At 34.6% G+C, this 16,335-nt stretch overlaps 1 protein-coding gene and 1 non-coding gene across 42 annotated transcripts in view; both read left to right on the top strand.

Moving 5' to 3' along the window:
- The window catches only part of SEC31A (SEC31 homolog A, COPII coat complex component), a 71,234-nt gene that overhangs the window by 32,275 nt on the left and 22,624 nt on the right, over positions 1–16,335 (top strand). For 21 of the 41 annotated variants that reach the window (XM_027059565.2, XM_015068082.3, XM_015068088.3 and 18 more), the window contains exons 11-20: positions 489–725; positions 1,732–1,806; positions 3,649–3,687; positions 4,195–4,272; positions 6,638–6,713; positions 7,336–7,514; positions 8,413–8,539; positions 9,495–9,640; positions 10,920–11,093; positions 13,663–13,836. In XM_027059565.2, coding sequence (XP_026915366.1) covers positions 489–725; positions 1,732–1,806; positions 3,649–3,687; positions 4,195–4,272; positions 6,638–6,713; positions 7,336–7,514; positions 8,413–8,539; positions 9,495–9,640; positions 10,920–11,093; positions 13,663–13,836 — 1,305 coding nt within the window. The remainder of the gene's footprint in view (positions 1–488; positions 726–1,731; positions 1,807–3,648; positions 3,688–4,194; positions 4,273–6,637; positions 6,714–7,335; positions 7,515–8,412; positions 8,540–9,494; positions 9,641–10,919; positions 11,094–13,662; positions 13,837–16,335) is intronic. The other 20 variants (XM_015068092.3, XM_053217179.1, XM_053217187.1 and 17 more) reach the window with 3 other exon arrangements.
- On the top strand, positions 24–130 carry LOC113601030 (U6 spliceosomal RNA). Its single transcript, XR_003422161.1, has one exon. It is a non-coding gene; the product is annotated as a U6 spliceosomal RNA (small nuclear RNA).

A 16,335-nucleotide genomic window follows, 5' to 3' on the forward strand; every position in this document is an offset into this window, starting at 1 on the left:
AGTTGAGTCAAAAGAGGTCTATAGTGCTCGCTTGGGCAGCACATATGATAAAATTGGAACGATGCAGAGAAGATTAGCATGGCCCCTGTGCAAGGATGACACACAGATTCGTGAAGCTTCCACATTTTTGGAAGAAGAAAAAAAAAAGATCTATGATATATTGAGGACATCTGAGGTGGAAGAGGTGACATTTGCCCAGGCCTTGAAGAGAAGGAACATTGAGTATGTAGAAGTTGGTGTAAACAAGTAGGTGAGAAATTATGGGGCACAGTAAATAGTACATTTTATCTAGAAGGTAGTAGGTAATAAGAATAGTAATTGAAGATCAAGGTCAGACAGTGGAGTATGGGATACTGTATCAGCTAACTTTATCCAGAGTGATAGATTTTAAGACCATAGTTCTTTCCGTTAGCAGGTTTTACAGTAAGTGCAAGTTTTGGCCTTATCCTTGTTGTTGAGAGTGACTTTGTTCATTTGTTCTTTTCTAGTTTGGAGGCAAACTGGTTACCTTTGAGAATGTCAGAATGCAGTCTCAGCAGGGAGCTGAGCAGCAGCAGCAGCCACGCCCTGTGTTCATTAGTCAGGTTGTAACAGAAAAGGAATTCCTCAGCCGATCGGACCAACTTCAGCAGGTTGTGCAGTCACAAGGATTTGTCAGTTATTGTCAGAAAAAAATTGATGCTTCTCAGACTGAGTTTGAAAAAAACGTATGGTCCTTTTTGAAGGTAAAGTTGTCATTAAAACCATTTCATTATCTGCAAATTTAACTATTCCCATTATATTTGAAATATGTCTTAATAAAGAAATTATTACAAGATTGTGATTTCAGGAGCTTCTTGATGAAATTAAAGAAACATGAAGAGCACACAACCATATTTTTATGTCAAGAGTTCTTCCTTCTCTGCTTTGAAAAGCCTAATATGAAGTACTTCTTTTAATAAGTAAAAAATGACATAATAGTTATATTTAAGTGAGAGAGACATAACGTTCAGCAGATCTATTTTAAAATTAATAACATAGAGTTAGGTATAATAGAAACATAGAATAATTTCTATAGTAGATCCAGTTAAGGAAAATGGGAAAAGAGGGAAAAGCTACAGGGGAGAGAGGTTGGAGGCATTTCTCATTCCTTTTACTGCATTGCATTTAAGACAATAGAAAATAGAGTTTTTTGGTTGGTCATTTTGCCTCCAGTTGAATGTCTGTTTCTTAATGCCGAATTTTCCAAAGAGATCTTGAATATAACAAGGTTAACTTCTAAAATTATAGAATTTCATATCTTGTAATTATGAATTTGGGGAGAGAGTTTTAGGACATTGAGTGTTCCCCATAGTGTTGGGTTCTGCATGCATATAACCATTGGACGTGACTTAGTTTGTACTTAACAAAAATTATAGTTTAAACTTTGGAGTGCCTGGCTGGTTCTGTCAGCAGAGCATTTGACTCTTGATCTTGGGGTCATGAGTTCAAGCCCCACAGTAGGCATAGGGTTTACTTAAAAAAATAAAAGTAAGCTTTATTCAACAAGGATAATTAATTACTGGTATACTTGATATTTAAAAAATATTTTGGAGATTCTTTCAGTGAGTCTTCTATATAGTAGATATAGAAAACTTTCCTTGATACAGTAGACTTTATTTTTGATGATTTTTAATAATTCTACTTGGAATTTGATCAGTTAATTGAAAATTTAAATGCAGGTCTTTATTTCAAGACTATGTCTTTTTAAAGGTAAACTTTGAGGATGATTCTCGGGGAAAATACCTGGAACTTCTAGGATACAGAAAAGAAGACCTAGGAAAGAAGGTAAATTTCTGGGAAAGGTTAAAAGGCTGTGCTTATAAAAGTAAATATTTATGTAGCATAGGTGTTCTGTTTTATAAACTTCTACACAGATAACCTCAAATCATTCAATATATATTTAATAAGAATTTGTGTTTGGTTGCCAAAGTTCTAAATACATATTATTAAATGTGTAACTTTACCTTGTACCTGGATTTAAAAGCTGCCAGAACCATCTATAATTCAAACTTGATTTAATGAGCTGTGTTGTATCGGGTAGAATTGGGCCTTGGAAGATAAGAGGCTCTGAACTTCAAACACTGGAAGTAACACGTAGATTTTAAGAGGGTATGTAACCAGTGGCCTTGGAGGAAGAGAAAAAGGGGAAACTGTTAGAGATCACCCCATGTTCACTACAGCTTAAGTAATAAAGAATAGAGTACTGTTTGAAGTTACCACAATTTTCTACCCTCACTGTTTATGCCTTAGCCCACGTTCCCAAACTCTGTATTGAGTTGGTCCAGCTGACAAGTAAGTAGTAAATATTTTGGAACAAGGACAATTTATTGTACTGAACCTGAATAAACAAAAGTCTGATTGATTAGCTTAATATTCAGCTTAATAATAATTGCTTAATAAAAAGATTCCCTTTTAAAAAGAGAAAGTCCTGGGGCACCTGGGTGGCTCAGTCAATTAAACGTCTGACTTCAGCTCAGGTCATGATCTCGTGAGTTCATGAGTTTGAGCCCCGCATCGGGCCCTGTGCTGACAGTGCAAAGCTGCTTTGGATCCTCTCTCTCCCTCTCTCTCTCTCTCTCTCTCTCTCCCTCCCTCCCTCCCTCTCTCTCTCTCTCTTAAAAATAAAACATTAAAAAAAATAAATGAAAATAAAATAAATAAAAAGAAAGTCCTATTCCAGTTTTTCAGTCTTCTTCTCAAAGAGGGGCTTAATTATTATTCATCCCACAATATTGACATGAACAGCATGAAAAACACTCTGACTTTGAAAACCTTGAAGGAAATATTTTAGATTCTTTGTGTAATTTGTATTAGCCCTTTGTTGTTCTTTCAGAGTGTCTAAAGTTCTCTGTAGCATTGCAGAGTTGTTGCATATATGGTACAGCTTAGATACTACGCACTCTGAGCAGTGCTCAGCACCATGAAGATTCGTGACCCTTCGATGTCACATCACAGCTCTGCCGCTTATTGGCTGTGTGTCTTTGCTCAATCCTTTAGATATTTTTTATATTTAATTTTATTATTAGTCTGAACTTCTTGGTGCTATAACTTGTAGGTTTGTAAGAGATTAATATGAAAGTTTTGGGGACGTCTGGGTGGCTTAGTTGGTTGAGTGTCCGACTTTGGCTCAGGTCATGATCTCGCGGTCTATGGGTTCGAGCCCCACGTGGGGCTGTGTGCTGACAGCTCAGAGCCTGGAGCCTGCTTCAGATTCTGTGTCTCCCTCTCTCTCTGCCTCTCCCCCGCTCATGCTCTGTCTCTCTGTCTCTCTCTGTCAAAAATAAATAAACATTAAAAAAAAAAAAAAGTTTTGCTGAATGCCCAATAGCAAAAATGAAGAAATAGAACCTGTTTGTCAAAATACTTGTAATAGCAGTTCTTTCCATAGTGAGTGCCTGAAGAAATTTTTTTTAATTAATTATAGTTATTTAAAACAAAGTAAAAGAAAACATGCTTGTTTTGAGGTTAGGTTTGTCATCGAATAGCAGATTTTATTCTTTTAAACACACCATCCTTGATCTGAATTTTTGTGGATTTTGCCAATGAAAATGGAGAAAGAGGTGAGTATTTGTTATATGCATTGAAATAGAATTCCATGTAGTAGGTGAGTTGTTGTTTTTATTTCAGATTGCTTTGGCCTTGAACAAAGTGGATGAACCCGATGTGGTAAGAAGGCCTTTAAAAATAGCTACCTTCCAAAAATTTGGTTTAGGTCATAACAAAGAAGGAAATGTAATTTAAGACATGTGTCTTTTTTATTGCTTTACAGTGTAAAAATACATGCTGATTGTAGATACTTTAATAAGTGAATAACTATCATTTTAAAATAGTATAAGTTTAGCTAGTAGAGCATTCCTTTCTCTTGACAATATTTGAATTTTGCGGAAGAGGGCAAACAATATCAGTGGCTGCTCAGATACTTAAGGTTAAGATCTCTGTTCCCAAGGGACATTTGATGGGGGGTGGGGGGAGAGGGAGAAAGGAAAGTCTTAGCAGTCATGGCTCTTTGCTTTTCCTCTATTAGTGTTTCTTAAATAAATTTACTTAGTGTTGCTTCTTATGATTAAACTAGCTCTGAATTTTGTTGGTTTGGTCTTTTGTCTTCCTTGTTCACTAATATTCTTTTAATGCTACGTCCTTCAACTTCCTCTGTAATTGTTTTGTGTACCAAAGGCTCTTAAAGATTCTGACCAAGTAGCACAGAGTGATGGGGAGGAGAGCCCTGCTGCTGAAGAGCAGCTCTTGGGAGAGGTACTTATTTTTTTCCTTTTTAATTACATTGGTAAAGTATGTTATATTTGTTTATCTCACATTGAAATATGGAAAATTTGCTTGACTACTTGTGCTAGAATGAAATTGGGAGATATTGTTTTCTTAGAGATTTTTGGGGTAGGAGTCTATTTACTAGTTTGACAGAACTGTCATCAGTGAAATCTTTAGTCCTCTGACCTAGCTTCTGGATTATATGTCTTAAAATTAACAGTTGACATGAGATTGACTTAATTCGGTCAGATGGATATCAGCATGTCACAATGAAAAGAGATGTTGCTCAGAATCCACAATGCATTGCATGTAAAGTTTATGTTTTTTCTTGACACATTAATATTTAGGACCTACGATCAGTGAGAAACAAAGGCTTCTAGATTAGTCTTGAACTTTGAATCCAGGTATAGAAATTTTCACTAATTTGAACTGTCATGATTTTTGATTGACATGATAAACGTGTCATGAGTTGTAGTCGACAATTTTTATAACCAGTTAAAAAGAGTCCTTGAACACAGAGTTGTATCATTAATTTTTTTCCTTTCGTTTTTCTGGGTTTTTTTTTTAACCACTACTAAATAATTCTGTACTTTTCTTGCTTTCTAATTATATTTCATCTTGGACAATTAATTAATCAACACGTTCTTGTTTCTCATCTCATCTTTGACTTTTTCATTGTTCTTTGTGGTATAGAGATACCTTGACTGGAATGTCTCTTACAATCCTTTGCTAAGTTATAAGAGTAATTCATCAGTAAATTTAGACTTTTACAAGAAAATTGTTAAAAAAACAACTTTCCTTAGAAGTAGATCTTCTGACATTTATTTAATCTGAAAATAAAGAATATGTGTAAAATCTTAGTAAAACTTTGAACCAATTTTGGGAATACCTATACAGAATTGTAGGATACCTTGAAGAAATATACTTTCATTTATGTACAACTAGACTAACTATGTATTATCAAATAGAAGGCCATTTGGAAATACACTTATGAATGAATAGATCAGAATAATATGCACATAACAAAACGATAGTCACCAATGTGTACTTTCAGAGTATTCAAAAAAAGTTTAAGGAGATAGGATCATCTCCTTTACCTTGATGATGCTATGTGTTTATCAGACATAGTAGTTTACACATTGAAAATACTCAATATGTAATCAGCTGCTTTTTTCACGATTATTTACATTTCAGAAGTCAATAAGTAGATTTTATTGTTTTCTTAGAAGGCAAATTTGAAAAATTGTGAGTTAAAAAAAGGGTTTTTTTGTAAGTTAGTGAATATAATCAGATCAGTATCTGATTTATTTATTAATAGGAATAATTTAAGCTCTAAAATGTTTTTGTTTTAAAGTTCTAAAATGCTTCCCTGTAATTAGGGAAAGAGTTAAGGTTTTAGCTATTCTTCTGTAATAGTATTAACTAATTAAGCATTGATGATGCTATGCTGTGCTCTGCACTAAAATTCCCCAATCCAAAAATGCCCCTGACTTTGAATACTAGGTGTTTACATTCAGATGTATAGGTAACACACACAGAAGATAGCTATTTTATCTCCTGCAAGACAGCTATCTTTTTCTTTAAATTTTTCTCTGTGATTTCTTTAATATATTTTATTTTTGTCTTCTTGTGACTTTTTATGCATAGAAGAGAAAACATTTAAACTATTTGCCAGCAATATGCCTTCATTATGTTTCTTTTCTTCTAAAGAAAGAAAATATACTGATAAGTAGTTTCAGAAATTTATAACAGAACTGTGTGTATCTTTTTACCAGACCAACCTGCTATGGCAGGTATGACTAATTTAAGAGAATACAAAGTCTATAATTGAATTTGAGTATATTCATACAGTCTTTTATATAGCATTTGTATAAGGGCACCAAGTGGTTTTTCTTTCATAACTGATTCAATTAAAACAAAAATACCTTATAACTAAACCTAATGGAGAGAAGTTTTTAGACATAGAAAATTTTAGATGTGTAGAAGCAGAGTTGTTTTAACAGTCTAAATATGGTAAAATTAAAAACACATGTATTTTGCTTGTTTCAAACTCCTCTTATTTGAAGTAAAAACAAACATTCTTCAATAATTTCTGAGCTACCAGTAATGGATATGTACACTTATAGTTTGTTTAACATTATTCCTGATGACTTTGGATTTTATTTATGATTGTATAATGGGAGTTAATACTTAGGAAAGTCTTAGATCTGAGAACTTTTCTGGAATAACTGCTCATGTCATCTAGTCAGTAGGTGAATTATATATATATATAGTAAATATATAAATTTTGTTTTGCCAGTAAATTTCTCCACCGTTTCACTGTGGCTAAATTGCTGCCCTTTCCATCTTTTAGTGCATCAAAGAAGGAAAACAAGAATCTGAATTTCTACCACCAGCAGGAAGAACATTTAACATCTCCGTCAGTGGTGGTAAGTACTTATTTCATTTTTATTTTTACCTATTTGAAAACAAATAGTCCCTAAATTTAAGTTACAAATGTTTTGTGACAAGTGGTAGAGGGTTGAAAAGAAGAACCCAGTTATTTAGTATATGTAATCAGGGGGCACCTGGGTGGCTCCATCGGTTAAGCATCTGACTTAGGCTCAGGTCATGATCTCGCGGTCCGTGAGTTCAAGCCCCACATCGAGCTCTGTGCTGGAGAGCCTGGAGCCTGTTTCAGATTCTGTGTCTCCCTCTCTCTCTGACTCTCCCCCGTTCATGCTCTGTCTCTCTCTGTCTCAAAAATAAATAAAAGTTAAAAAAAAAAAATTAGTATATGTAATCAGTCTCTTGGAGATAGATGTTCTGACATCAATGTAATAAAAACTGTAATGATCTCTATTATTCCAGTTTAAGCAATCTGAAAATGTGTTATTTTACCTGATTTTACTTACATGCATCTCAATATATTTCCATAGAAATTGATCCGCTAGTAATATTCAGAAATTAGCATTGTTTTCTCCTTTGTGTGTGCATGTAAAAGTTGATATGTATAAGATTTTTTCTTTTAACAAAACCTTTTATTAACTTGGGTGTATTTCCTTATTGCAGATATTGATGGTTTAATTACTCAGGCTTTGCTGACGGGTAACTTTGAGAGTGCTGTTGACCTTTGTTTACATGATAACCGCATGGCTGATGCCATTATATTGGCCATAGCAGGTGGACAAGAACTCTTGGCTCGAACCCAGAAAAAATACTTTGCAAAATCCCAAAGCAAAATTACCAGGGTATGTTGTTTTAAAAATAAACTATAACACTGTTCTGAGTATAAAAGCAATACATTCTTAGAATAGATAATTGATATGCAGAAAACAGTTAAAAAAACAAAACAAAACAAAACACTCATAGTTCCTTAAACCAGAAATGGTTATTATTGATAGTTTGGTGTTGTTATTTTTATTTTTTGTACTTTATGTATATAATTTTTTAATGAAAAGTACTTTCCATATTTTTATTGTAGAAAAGTTAGAACATAGAAAAATTTAAAGGTAAATATTTTAATTTTTAAATTCTAATTCTTCCATCAAATTGGAGTATTTAGGATGATTGGATAGTTATCCAATTGTATTTGTGAGACGAGGTGAGCCTAGGGTCTTCCTACTCTGCTGCCATCTTCCTCTTTCTCGACCTTGATGAAGTTAATTCTGACTTCATATCTCACATGTACTCAAAGCATTTTTTCTGATCCATCAGAGCAGGTCATGCCTTCCTGTTAATGTTTTGATAATACCCTATACTTTTCCTTCTCAGCATATTTTTTTAAGTTTATTTATTTATTTTTAAGTAATCTCTACACCGAACATGGGGTTTGAACTCACTACGCCAAGATCAAGAATCACATGCTCCTCCAACTGAGTCAGCTTGGCACCCCTCCTTCTCAGCATATTTACATTACAAAAAATGTTTGTGTGATGGGGTTTGTTTGTTTTTTTTTTTTTTTTTGAGGAAAAATAATAACCATCTTTTTTATGTCTGTTGGTTCAGGAATATTCTTCACTTTGTTGCTGCTTTATTCTGCATGAAATACTGTGAATAGTAGGTTTAAAAGATATGATTGATTAGCCAGAGGTAATTTTTACTAATATACCAGAGATTTTTAATTCTCCTTTATTTTCCTTTCTTAAGCTAATTACTGCAGTGGTGATGAAGAACTGGAAAGAAATTGTTGAGTCTTGTGACCTTAAAAATTGGAGAGAGGCTTTAGCTGCAGTATTGACTTATGCTAAACCAGATGAGTTTTCAGCCCTTTGTGGTAAGAAAATGAGCCTTATATTTATATAATGTATATGGCATCGTATATTTTCTATAAAATTAGTAACATATTATTAGAAATGTTTGCAAACCAGCTAATCATAGATAAGAAAAAGAAGTTCCCATTTGGATACTTTTCTTAGAATTATTAACATTACTTCTCCATATCTAGTCATTACTTTTAATAATATTTCTTAACAGTTTTGGTTTCCAGCAGACTGGACCTAGAATCTTGCCTCTGCCACTTACTAGTTGTATGACCTCGGAAAAATCACTTTCTAAGCCTTAGTCTATTATATGTAAAATTACACATAATTAGCTTTCACTTAATAAATATTAACTTGATAAAATTAGTAATTATAACATTTGATTGGAAATTATAAATTACTGTTAAAGGCTGTGACTAGACTGGTGGCTAAGGAATGATACTCCTTACTTGTAAGAACAGAAGCTTCAGAGTGCTAGTATCAGAACAACCAACCATTTGCTACCTTGAAAGTATTATGAGAATATGAAAGTTATAAGATATTAACTTTATTATCATAAGTGATTTATCGTAGTCCTACCTACCATTGATGTTCATTTCAAATGTGCCATATTTCATCTATTTACACAAATGTCTGACGTGTTGAAATGGAGTTAAATGTTCATTAGGATTTTTCTGTTCAAATGTCCTTTCCATTTATTATTTTTTAATGTAATTCAGGGAAATTCATTCTGCAACTAGGTATATAGAATCTTGAGAAGTCATTCCTTACATACAATTTGTCACGCACTTCCATTCATTTAATAAATAAATACTTACTGAGCATTTACATAACTGATTTTGTTTCTATCTGCTACTCATTGGTTGTGAAGTTTAATTCATACTTCTGAAAATATTATTGGCTTACTTACGACTTCATGTTCAGATTGCCTTGAGTATAGTCTTATTTTGTTTTCCTCTTGATCGGTAGATCTTTTGGGAACCAGGCTTGAAAGTGAAGGTGATATCCTCCTGCAGACTCAGGCATGTCTCTGCTATATCTGTGCAGGGAATGTAGAGAAACTAGTTGCATGTTGGACTAAAGCTCAAGATGGAAGCAGTCCTTTGTCCCTTCAGGTTAGTATCTTTGAAACAAGGGGTGCTTACTTTCTAGTGTTGTCTTTCACCCTACTTCTATTCTAGAAATTGACTTGTTCCAGAAGTTCATTGCTTTCACCTTAGTTACCTATGTTTTAGAAGTTCTTTTGCTGGATAATTTATGTGTATTTGTAGCATATTTGGCGGGGCAAAGTATGAGATGATGGGATAGTAAAATGGGAGTTGCAACTGCTTGTGAAATCAAGGTTGTGATTTGGTAGTTTATTGGAAGAAGCAGGTGGCAAGAGCATGAAAACAGTCCTAGAGTGTACGTCTTTTCCCCCATGCTTCTCTCCCTGCCTCTGGTGACCCTATCTGCCTTGGGCAAGGAAAGAGGCAATGTGGGGTAAGGAATGGGAGACCTTCCCAGTACCAATAGAGAATCTTAATCGTCATGATTAAGGGAAAATGAAAGTAAGAAGTAAATGGAATCCTATGTAGCACTAAAACCTGGACAAGAGGGGGAGTAAAAAATATGGGGACTATTTTCAGGCATGGAGTGCACTGTATACAGTATTTAGATTTTTTTTTCTAAGCATTTAATCAGAGTCTCATAATATTTCATTCAGGTATTTCTTTTTCGCTCTGGAAAGAGATTTTCTCAGTACAGTTATAACTTTAAAGATCACTTTATTAAAACTGAAAATCTGGTAGGAAATCACTGTTTTCCTAAGTGCTTTTGAGAGAAAGCACACTTGTTTCACACTTCTGGATCTGTGTACTTTGGAAGGGCCGATAGATAGGATATTCTTGTGCTTTATACTTGAGGCTTCCCATTGTTGAAATAATTGGTATTGAAGAGCAATGTGAAAAATTTGGGGTTGAAATAGTAAGCTCATTGGAGGTCACCTCTTAGTAGTAGTGTTTTTATAGTATAGGTAGTATGATGTTTTCAGTCAGTTTCTTGTATACCTGCTGGAACCCAGTTTCTGCCTTTGGACATTTATCTGCTGATCACTTTCACTTTGGATGCTTGCCTACTTTAAGCTCACAAGACAAGTATCTGGCAGTTTAAGGATATTTAGGAGAAGGAAATAACCTATGCCCTAACCATGATAAGGTACTTTCTTCCTCCTTACTTTTTCAGTTTATGTGAATGGTGGACAGCTGTTGCAGAAGTTTTTAAGAGAGAGGATAATAAGATATACTTTTAGGAGGTTTTAGAAATCTTAGTATCTCTTCATTCCTGCTCTCTTGCATACACATCTTGGTAATTTTGTTTGCTTGCCCTTCTCTCTCCCTTCTTTTCCTCACTTAGGATCTTATTGAGAAAGTTGTCATCCTGCGAAAAGCTGTACAACTCACCCAAGCCATGGACACCAATACTGTAGGAGTTCTTTTGGCTGAGAAGATGAGTCAGTATGCTAATTTGTTGGCAGCGCAAGGCAGTATTGCTGCAGCCTTGGCTTTTCTTCCCGAAAACACCAACCAGGTAATTAGAATTAACCATTTCTCTTCTTTTAATGTGTGAATAAGGTGAGTCCAGTGGGTAGCACGTAGTGTTAAGCATAAGAATATTGGTAAGTAGAATGTTTTGGAACAATTGAATTTCTGTCATCTGACCATAAGTGAATGTTACTGACAATTATTCAAGGATCATTTTAGGTGTACCCAGACGGTATTGGAGAGATAGGATGCTCTTGTAGTACGATAGATCCCTTTGTACTGATGGGCATAGTATTTGAGGGAAAAAATGGAAAAGGACCAACTTCTAATTTCTTGAGCCAAATGCTGATTCTTTGTACATGGTTCTTTGTAGGAATCTTCTGTGTTAGAAAGCTATGAATATTAATACTTAAATAATTGGGGTTGTAGTTTTAAAATTCCCACAAATGCTAGACATAGACATAGATATTAGTGAAGACGTTCATTCTGTATACTATTTCAGTCTGATACTGTCTGCAGACAAGTATATTTTTAAAATACTCAAGGCAGGGAGAATGACATTTCTGATTTATTATTTGGTATGCATTAAATTGGGCTTTTTCAATGCAATGGAATTAAGTAAGTGACTGACAGTATAATGATGGACACGATTGCCAAGATTCTTTTCCTAAGGGAGTTTTCCAAAAGTGATACATAACTATGATAGAGGTAGTAGTGCAGTGGAATCACAGAAGAGGGCAACCTAAATTTAATAATGAAGCATGGGTAGAAATCAGGGAGAGGTTTGAGGACAGTTATCCACAAGTAGGATGTTTGTATCTATATTGTGTGTGTGACAGAACTTAATTTTGAGCCTTGAAGATATTTTCTTGTTTCTATGCTTTTTATTATAAACTTTATTTTGTTTTTGATGGATTTTTTTAGTTAATTGTTTTCAGTATTTTGTCTCTTGTAGGGAAATACCAATATATTTCATTGAGTGGTTTCATTGAGTAAAAACACTTAGGTCTATGTTCCAGCATTATGGAGGTTTGACTCTAGTTGGTTTTGAAACACATTTACAGGTTGTATCTTTCGATTTTATCTGTGAGAATATTAGGTAGAATAGAAACAGACTTTATGATGACCTTGGCATAATTATTTTATGACTTTTTAAACACCCCTTTAATAGTGAGTTATAAGACCCTTTAAGACTAACTTAATCTAAGACCTTTAGATCTTGTAGCCTCAGTATTAAACTCTTTATTTTCAATACCATTTATAACCACATACATTTTTTTTTCTTTTTTTTAAAGTTTATTTATTTTGCGAGAGAGTATCTGCATGCACACAAGCAGGAGAGGGGCAGAAAGAGAGTGAGAGAGAAAATCCCAAGCAGGCTCGGCACTGTCAGTGTAGAGCCCGACGCGAGGCTTAAACTCACAAACTGTGAGATCATGACCTGAGCCGAAGTCAGATGATTAACCGACTGAGCTGACCAGGCACCCCTAACCACATACATTTTCTGTATATTATTCTTCATGTTTCCTTTGGACTTTTAAAGAACATTCTCTATGTAAAAATAAACAATTTTGAAGTTGCTGTCTTCTATATATTTCAGTAGACCCTTAGTATTTTCTGGGGAACATGTCCTGAGCCTTTGTGATATCATTATAGTATCTAACCTTCCTCCCTAATAGTATACCTAACAGTTTAAATGACAGCTTTAAGCCTTTAGTGAATTTATAGTAATGTATGACTTTTTTTTTTTTTTTTCAACGTTTATTTATTTTGGGGACAGAGAGAGACAGAGCATGAATGGGGGAGGGGCAGAGAGAGAGGGAGACACAGAATCGGAAACAGGCTCCAGGCTCTGAGCCATCAGCCCAGAGCCCGACGCGGGGCTCGAGCTCACGGACCGCGAGATCGTGACCTGGATGAAGTCGGACGCTTAACCGACTGCGCCACCCAGGCGCCCCTGTATGACTTTTTAAAGTTACTAAAATCAGTTCTTGCTGAAATATTTTAACATTACCTTTTTGTTGTTGTTTGTTAATATCTGGAACATGTATGTGGTCAACTCATACTTATTGTAGATCTGTATAATTGTAGATCTGTGTAAGCTACCATGAGTGTGACATCTTAATCTTTTATTTCCAACATCTCTCTCTCTCTCTCTTTTTTTTTTTTTTATTAATTTTCCTTCCTTTCTTAGGTCACCGTTTTCTTTCATCACATCGTCAGCAGTTGATTCTTTTGGGGACCTTTTTTCCCTATAAAGAAATGAAGTTGTATTTTTTTTTAACTACTTTTGTGATTTGTGAAAATTACTCAACTATAAGAAAATACAAAAGAGCAGAGATGATGAGTGGCATTGATCTTACATACTACTGTGTGGTGGGCATAATTCAAGTCCTTGCCTCAGTTAAATGATATATCATGGGACTTTGGTATCAGTCTTGGGTATTAGAAGCCATGATGTTAAACCCTCTTGTGCTAGGATCTATTATATAGGAAACAGCATATGAACAAGGAGCATATGACCGATCAAGCTTACTTTAAGAAAAGCAACATGCTGTCATATAGTTCAGTGAGTTCTAACATTCTGCTTTATTTTCTTCCATTGCTTGTTATAGCCAAATATTGTGCAGCTTCGTGACAGACTTTGTAGAGCACAAGGACAGCCTGTACCAGGACAGGAATCATCTAAAATTCCTTATGAGAGGCAGCAGCTGCCTAAGGGCAGGCCTGGACCAATGGCTGGCCACACACAGATGTCAAGAGTTCCAGCTCAACAATATTATCCCCATGTGAGTGATATGGTCCAGATTAAGTAGGAACATTTATATATTTCTGTTCAAAAATTTGTTGGGTAAGAGACCTTAATCTGCTATGATAAGTCTAGTTGTCTAGTTAGACAACATAATGTTTTAATAGTTTTTCTTTTTGTATTCTTGAAAGTGATGGTCTGTTCTTTTTATTTTTATATTTTTTTAAGTTATTTATTTATTTTTTTAAGTAATCTCTGCACCAAACGTGGGTGGGGCTCAAACTCACGACTCCAAGATCTAGAATCACATGCTCTTTCCATTGAGCCAGCCAGGTGCCCCTGGTCTGCTTTTTTTTTTTTTTAATTATCACTTTAATCTGGTCAAACAGATTATATTTTAGATATAAATTAATTTAAGCTCTCTGGGGAGATTTTTTTATTTCCCCATCATTCAAACTACCCATACACATGTACATCTGTTCTTGAAACTGCTTCAACTTGATTCATCTGACAAGCTGTAAGTAAAGTAGTGGGAATAATTTGTGGGTGATTTGGTTAATACTATGAAATATTTTTAGAAAAGGTACTCTTATTTTGAGTATTTTATTCTGAATCATTATTACAGGTTTACTGTGTCTCTTGTATCAACACAGTATTCAGAACATACTTTTTTTGGATAACTTGGATATTAGTGAATAACCAAAGGTGTATGAAATTGTAGGTCATGGAGATTATAAAGATGATTAGATATTTTTAAATAAGTAAGTAAGTAAATTAAAACATTTAGTGGCATAAAATGTGGCATTTTACTGTCTTTTACTATTTCATACAGAAACTTTTATTTCCGGACCCGCAGATAACCTTCATGTTCTTGAATGAAAAGTACATTTTCATAAGTAATAAATGGTCTTGATTGGTAACAAAGTTAGCAGATCCTCTCCCCATTTTAAAATACATCAGATTACTGATAGAATCGACAAGGTCTTTTTTATAATTTGTTGCAACAAAAGTAAATATAAAATCATGGAAAGCTAAAAAAAAGATCAATTAGTGCTCTTTTGTCTATTGCACTTTTGATTAATACTTAATCAGGAATAGATCACATTTGGATTTAACTGTAACTATCTAGAGTATTCTCTGTTTTTTTATTTTTTTCCTTTATTTGATAATTTATTGAGAGCTTTTCTATGAGTGCCTGTCTTTATTCTGTCTGTTGATACATTGGTAAACAAAGCAGATTAAGTTTCCCACTATTATGAAGACTTTACTAGTTTGAGAAAAGTCTATGACATAGGTAGGGCAAAGCAGGCAGTGACTGGAAGAACTAAGAGGCACAGACATCAAGTGACAAGCCAGAGTTTTAAGACAGAGCTTGAATTTCTTAAAATCGCCTGGCCAACTTGATATTAGAACTCCCAAGCATCTTTTGTTCAATCGTGCTATCTTGAAGGGTACTGAGGTGAGACACCCTCTACTTTGGGAAAAGAGAATATTTACTCTCTATGTTCTTGAGTTTATCTGTCTTTCTGGGAAGATATAAAAACACTGAAAGACTTTCATTGTACTTTGACTTAGCAGTCTAATACTTTAACAAAAGAAAAACAAATTCAGAAACTAAGCAGTGATTTTCTTTTTTTTTTTTTGTTTTTTTGTTTTTTTGTTTATTTTGAGAGAGAGAGAGAGAGAGAGAGTATGTGTGCACACGGGAGCAGGGAAGGGGCAAAAAGAGAAAGGGAGAGAGAGAGAATCCTAAGCCATGCCTGGTGCAGAGCCCAACATGGGGCTTGATCTTACAACTGTGAGATCATGACCTGAGCTAAAATCAAGAGTTAGACAGTTAGACACTTAACTCACTGAGCCACCCAGACACCCCAAGCACTGATTTTCTTGATTAAAGCTTATCATGTACCAAATGAGGACAGCAGCTTGTGGTTTTAAAGGAATGTTTACAGGAAGGGGTAAAAGGGTGAGAGGGAGGCCAGATTAGTAGGAGTTCCACTTCCACTTGGAATTTCTATGAAGATTTACTTGACCAGAAAGATTTTGGTGGCTTAAAAAATTTGCTTTGAAAATCTTAGGACTCCAGGGTAAGCAACATGGTGTAGTATAGCAAACACTGGCCTGGAAATCAGGAGGTCTGGATTCAGTCCTAGGTCTGTCACCAGCTAGTTGTATTGACCTTAGGAAGCACCTTCATTTCTCTAGGTGTTGGTTTTCTCAGTGGTCATGGGTGGGGATTAGACTGATTGATCTCTAATATCCTTTGATTGTATGTTTCTAAGCCTGATATGGGACTAATACGATTTTTGCAGCTCTAATAAAATCCAGAAAAGGGAACTTGTAGCAATATGCTTACAGATCTAATAGTAGCATGAATACTATTAATGCTTCAAAATCACTTTTCTACTCGATTATCTTTTTTCCTCCAATATCTTCTTTCTTTACCTACTTACAGGAACTAGCTTTTCCCCTTATTCTTGACACTTGAATGCTACTTTTTTTTATGCTTTGATTTAGGTTTTCATGTTGATTTTTCTAC

The sequence above is a fragment of the Acinonyx jubatus genome, chromosome B1 (assembly GCF_027475565.1).
Source record: "Acinonyx jubatus isolate Ajub_Pintada_27869175 chromosome B1, VMU_Ajub_asm_v1.0, whole genome shotgun sequence".
In the NCBI taxonomy this organism is placed as follows: domain Eukaryota; kingdom Metazoa; phylum Chordata; class Mammalia; order Carnivora; family Felidae; genus Acinonyx; species Acinonyx jubatus.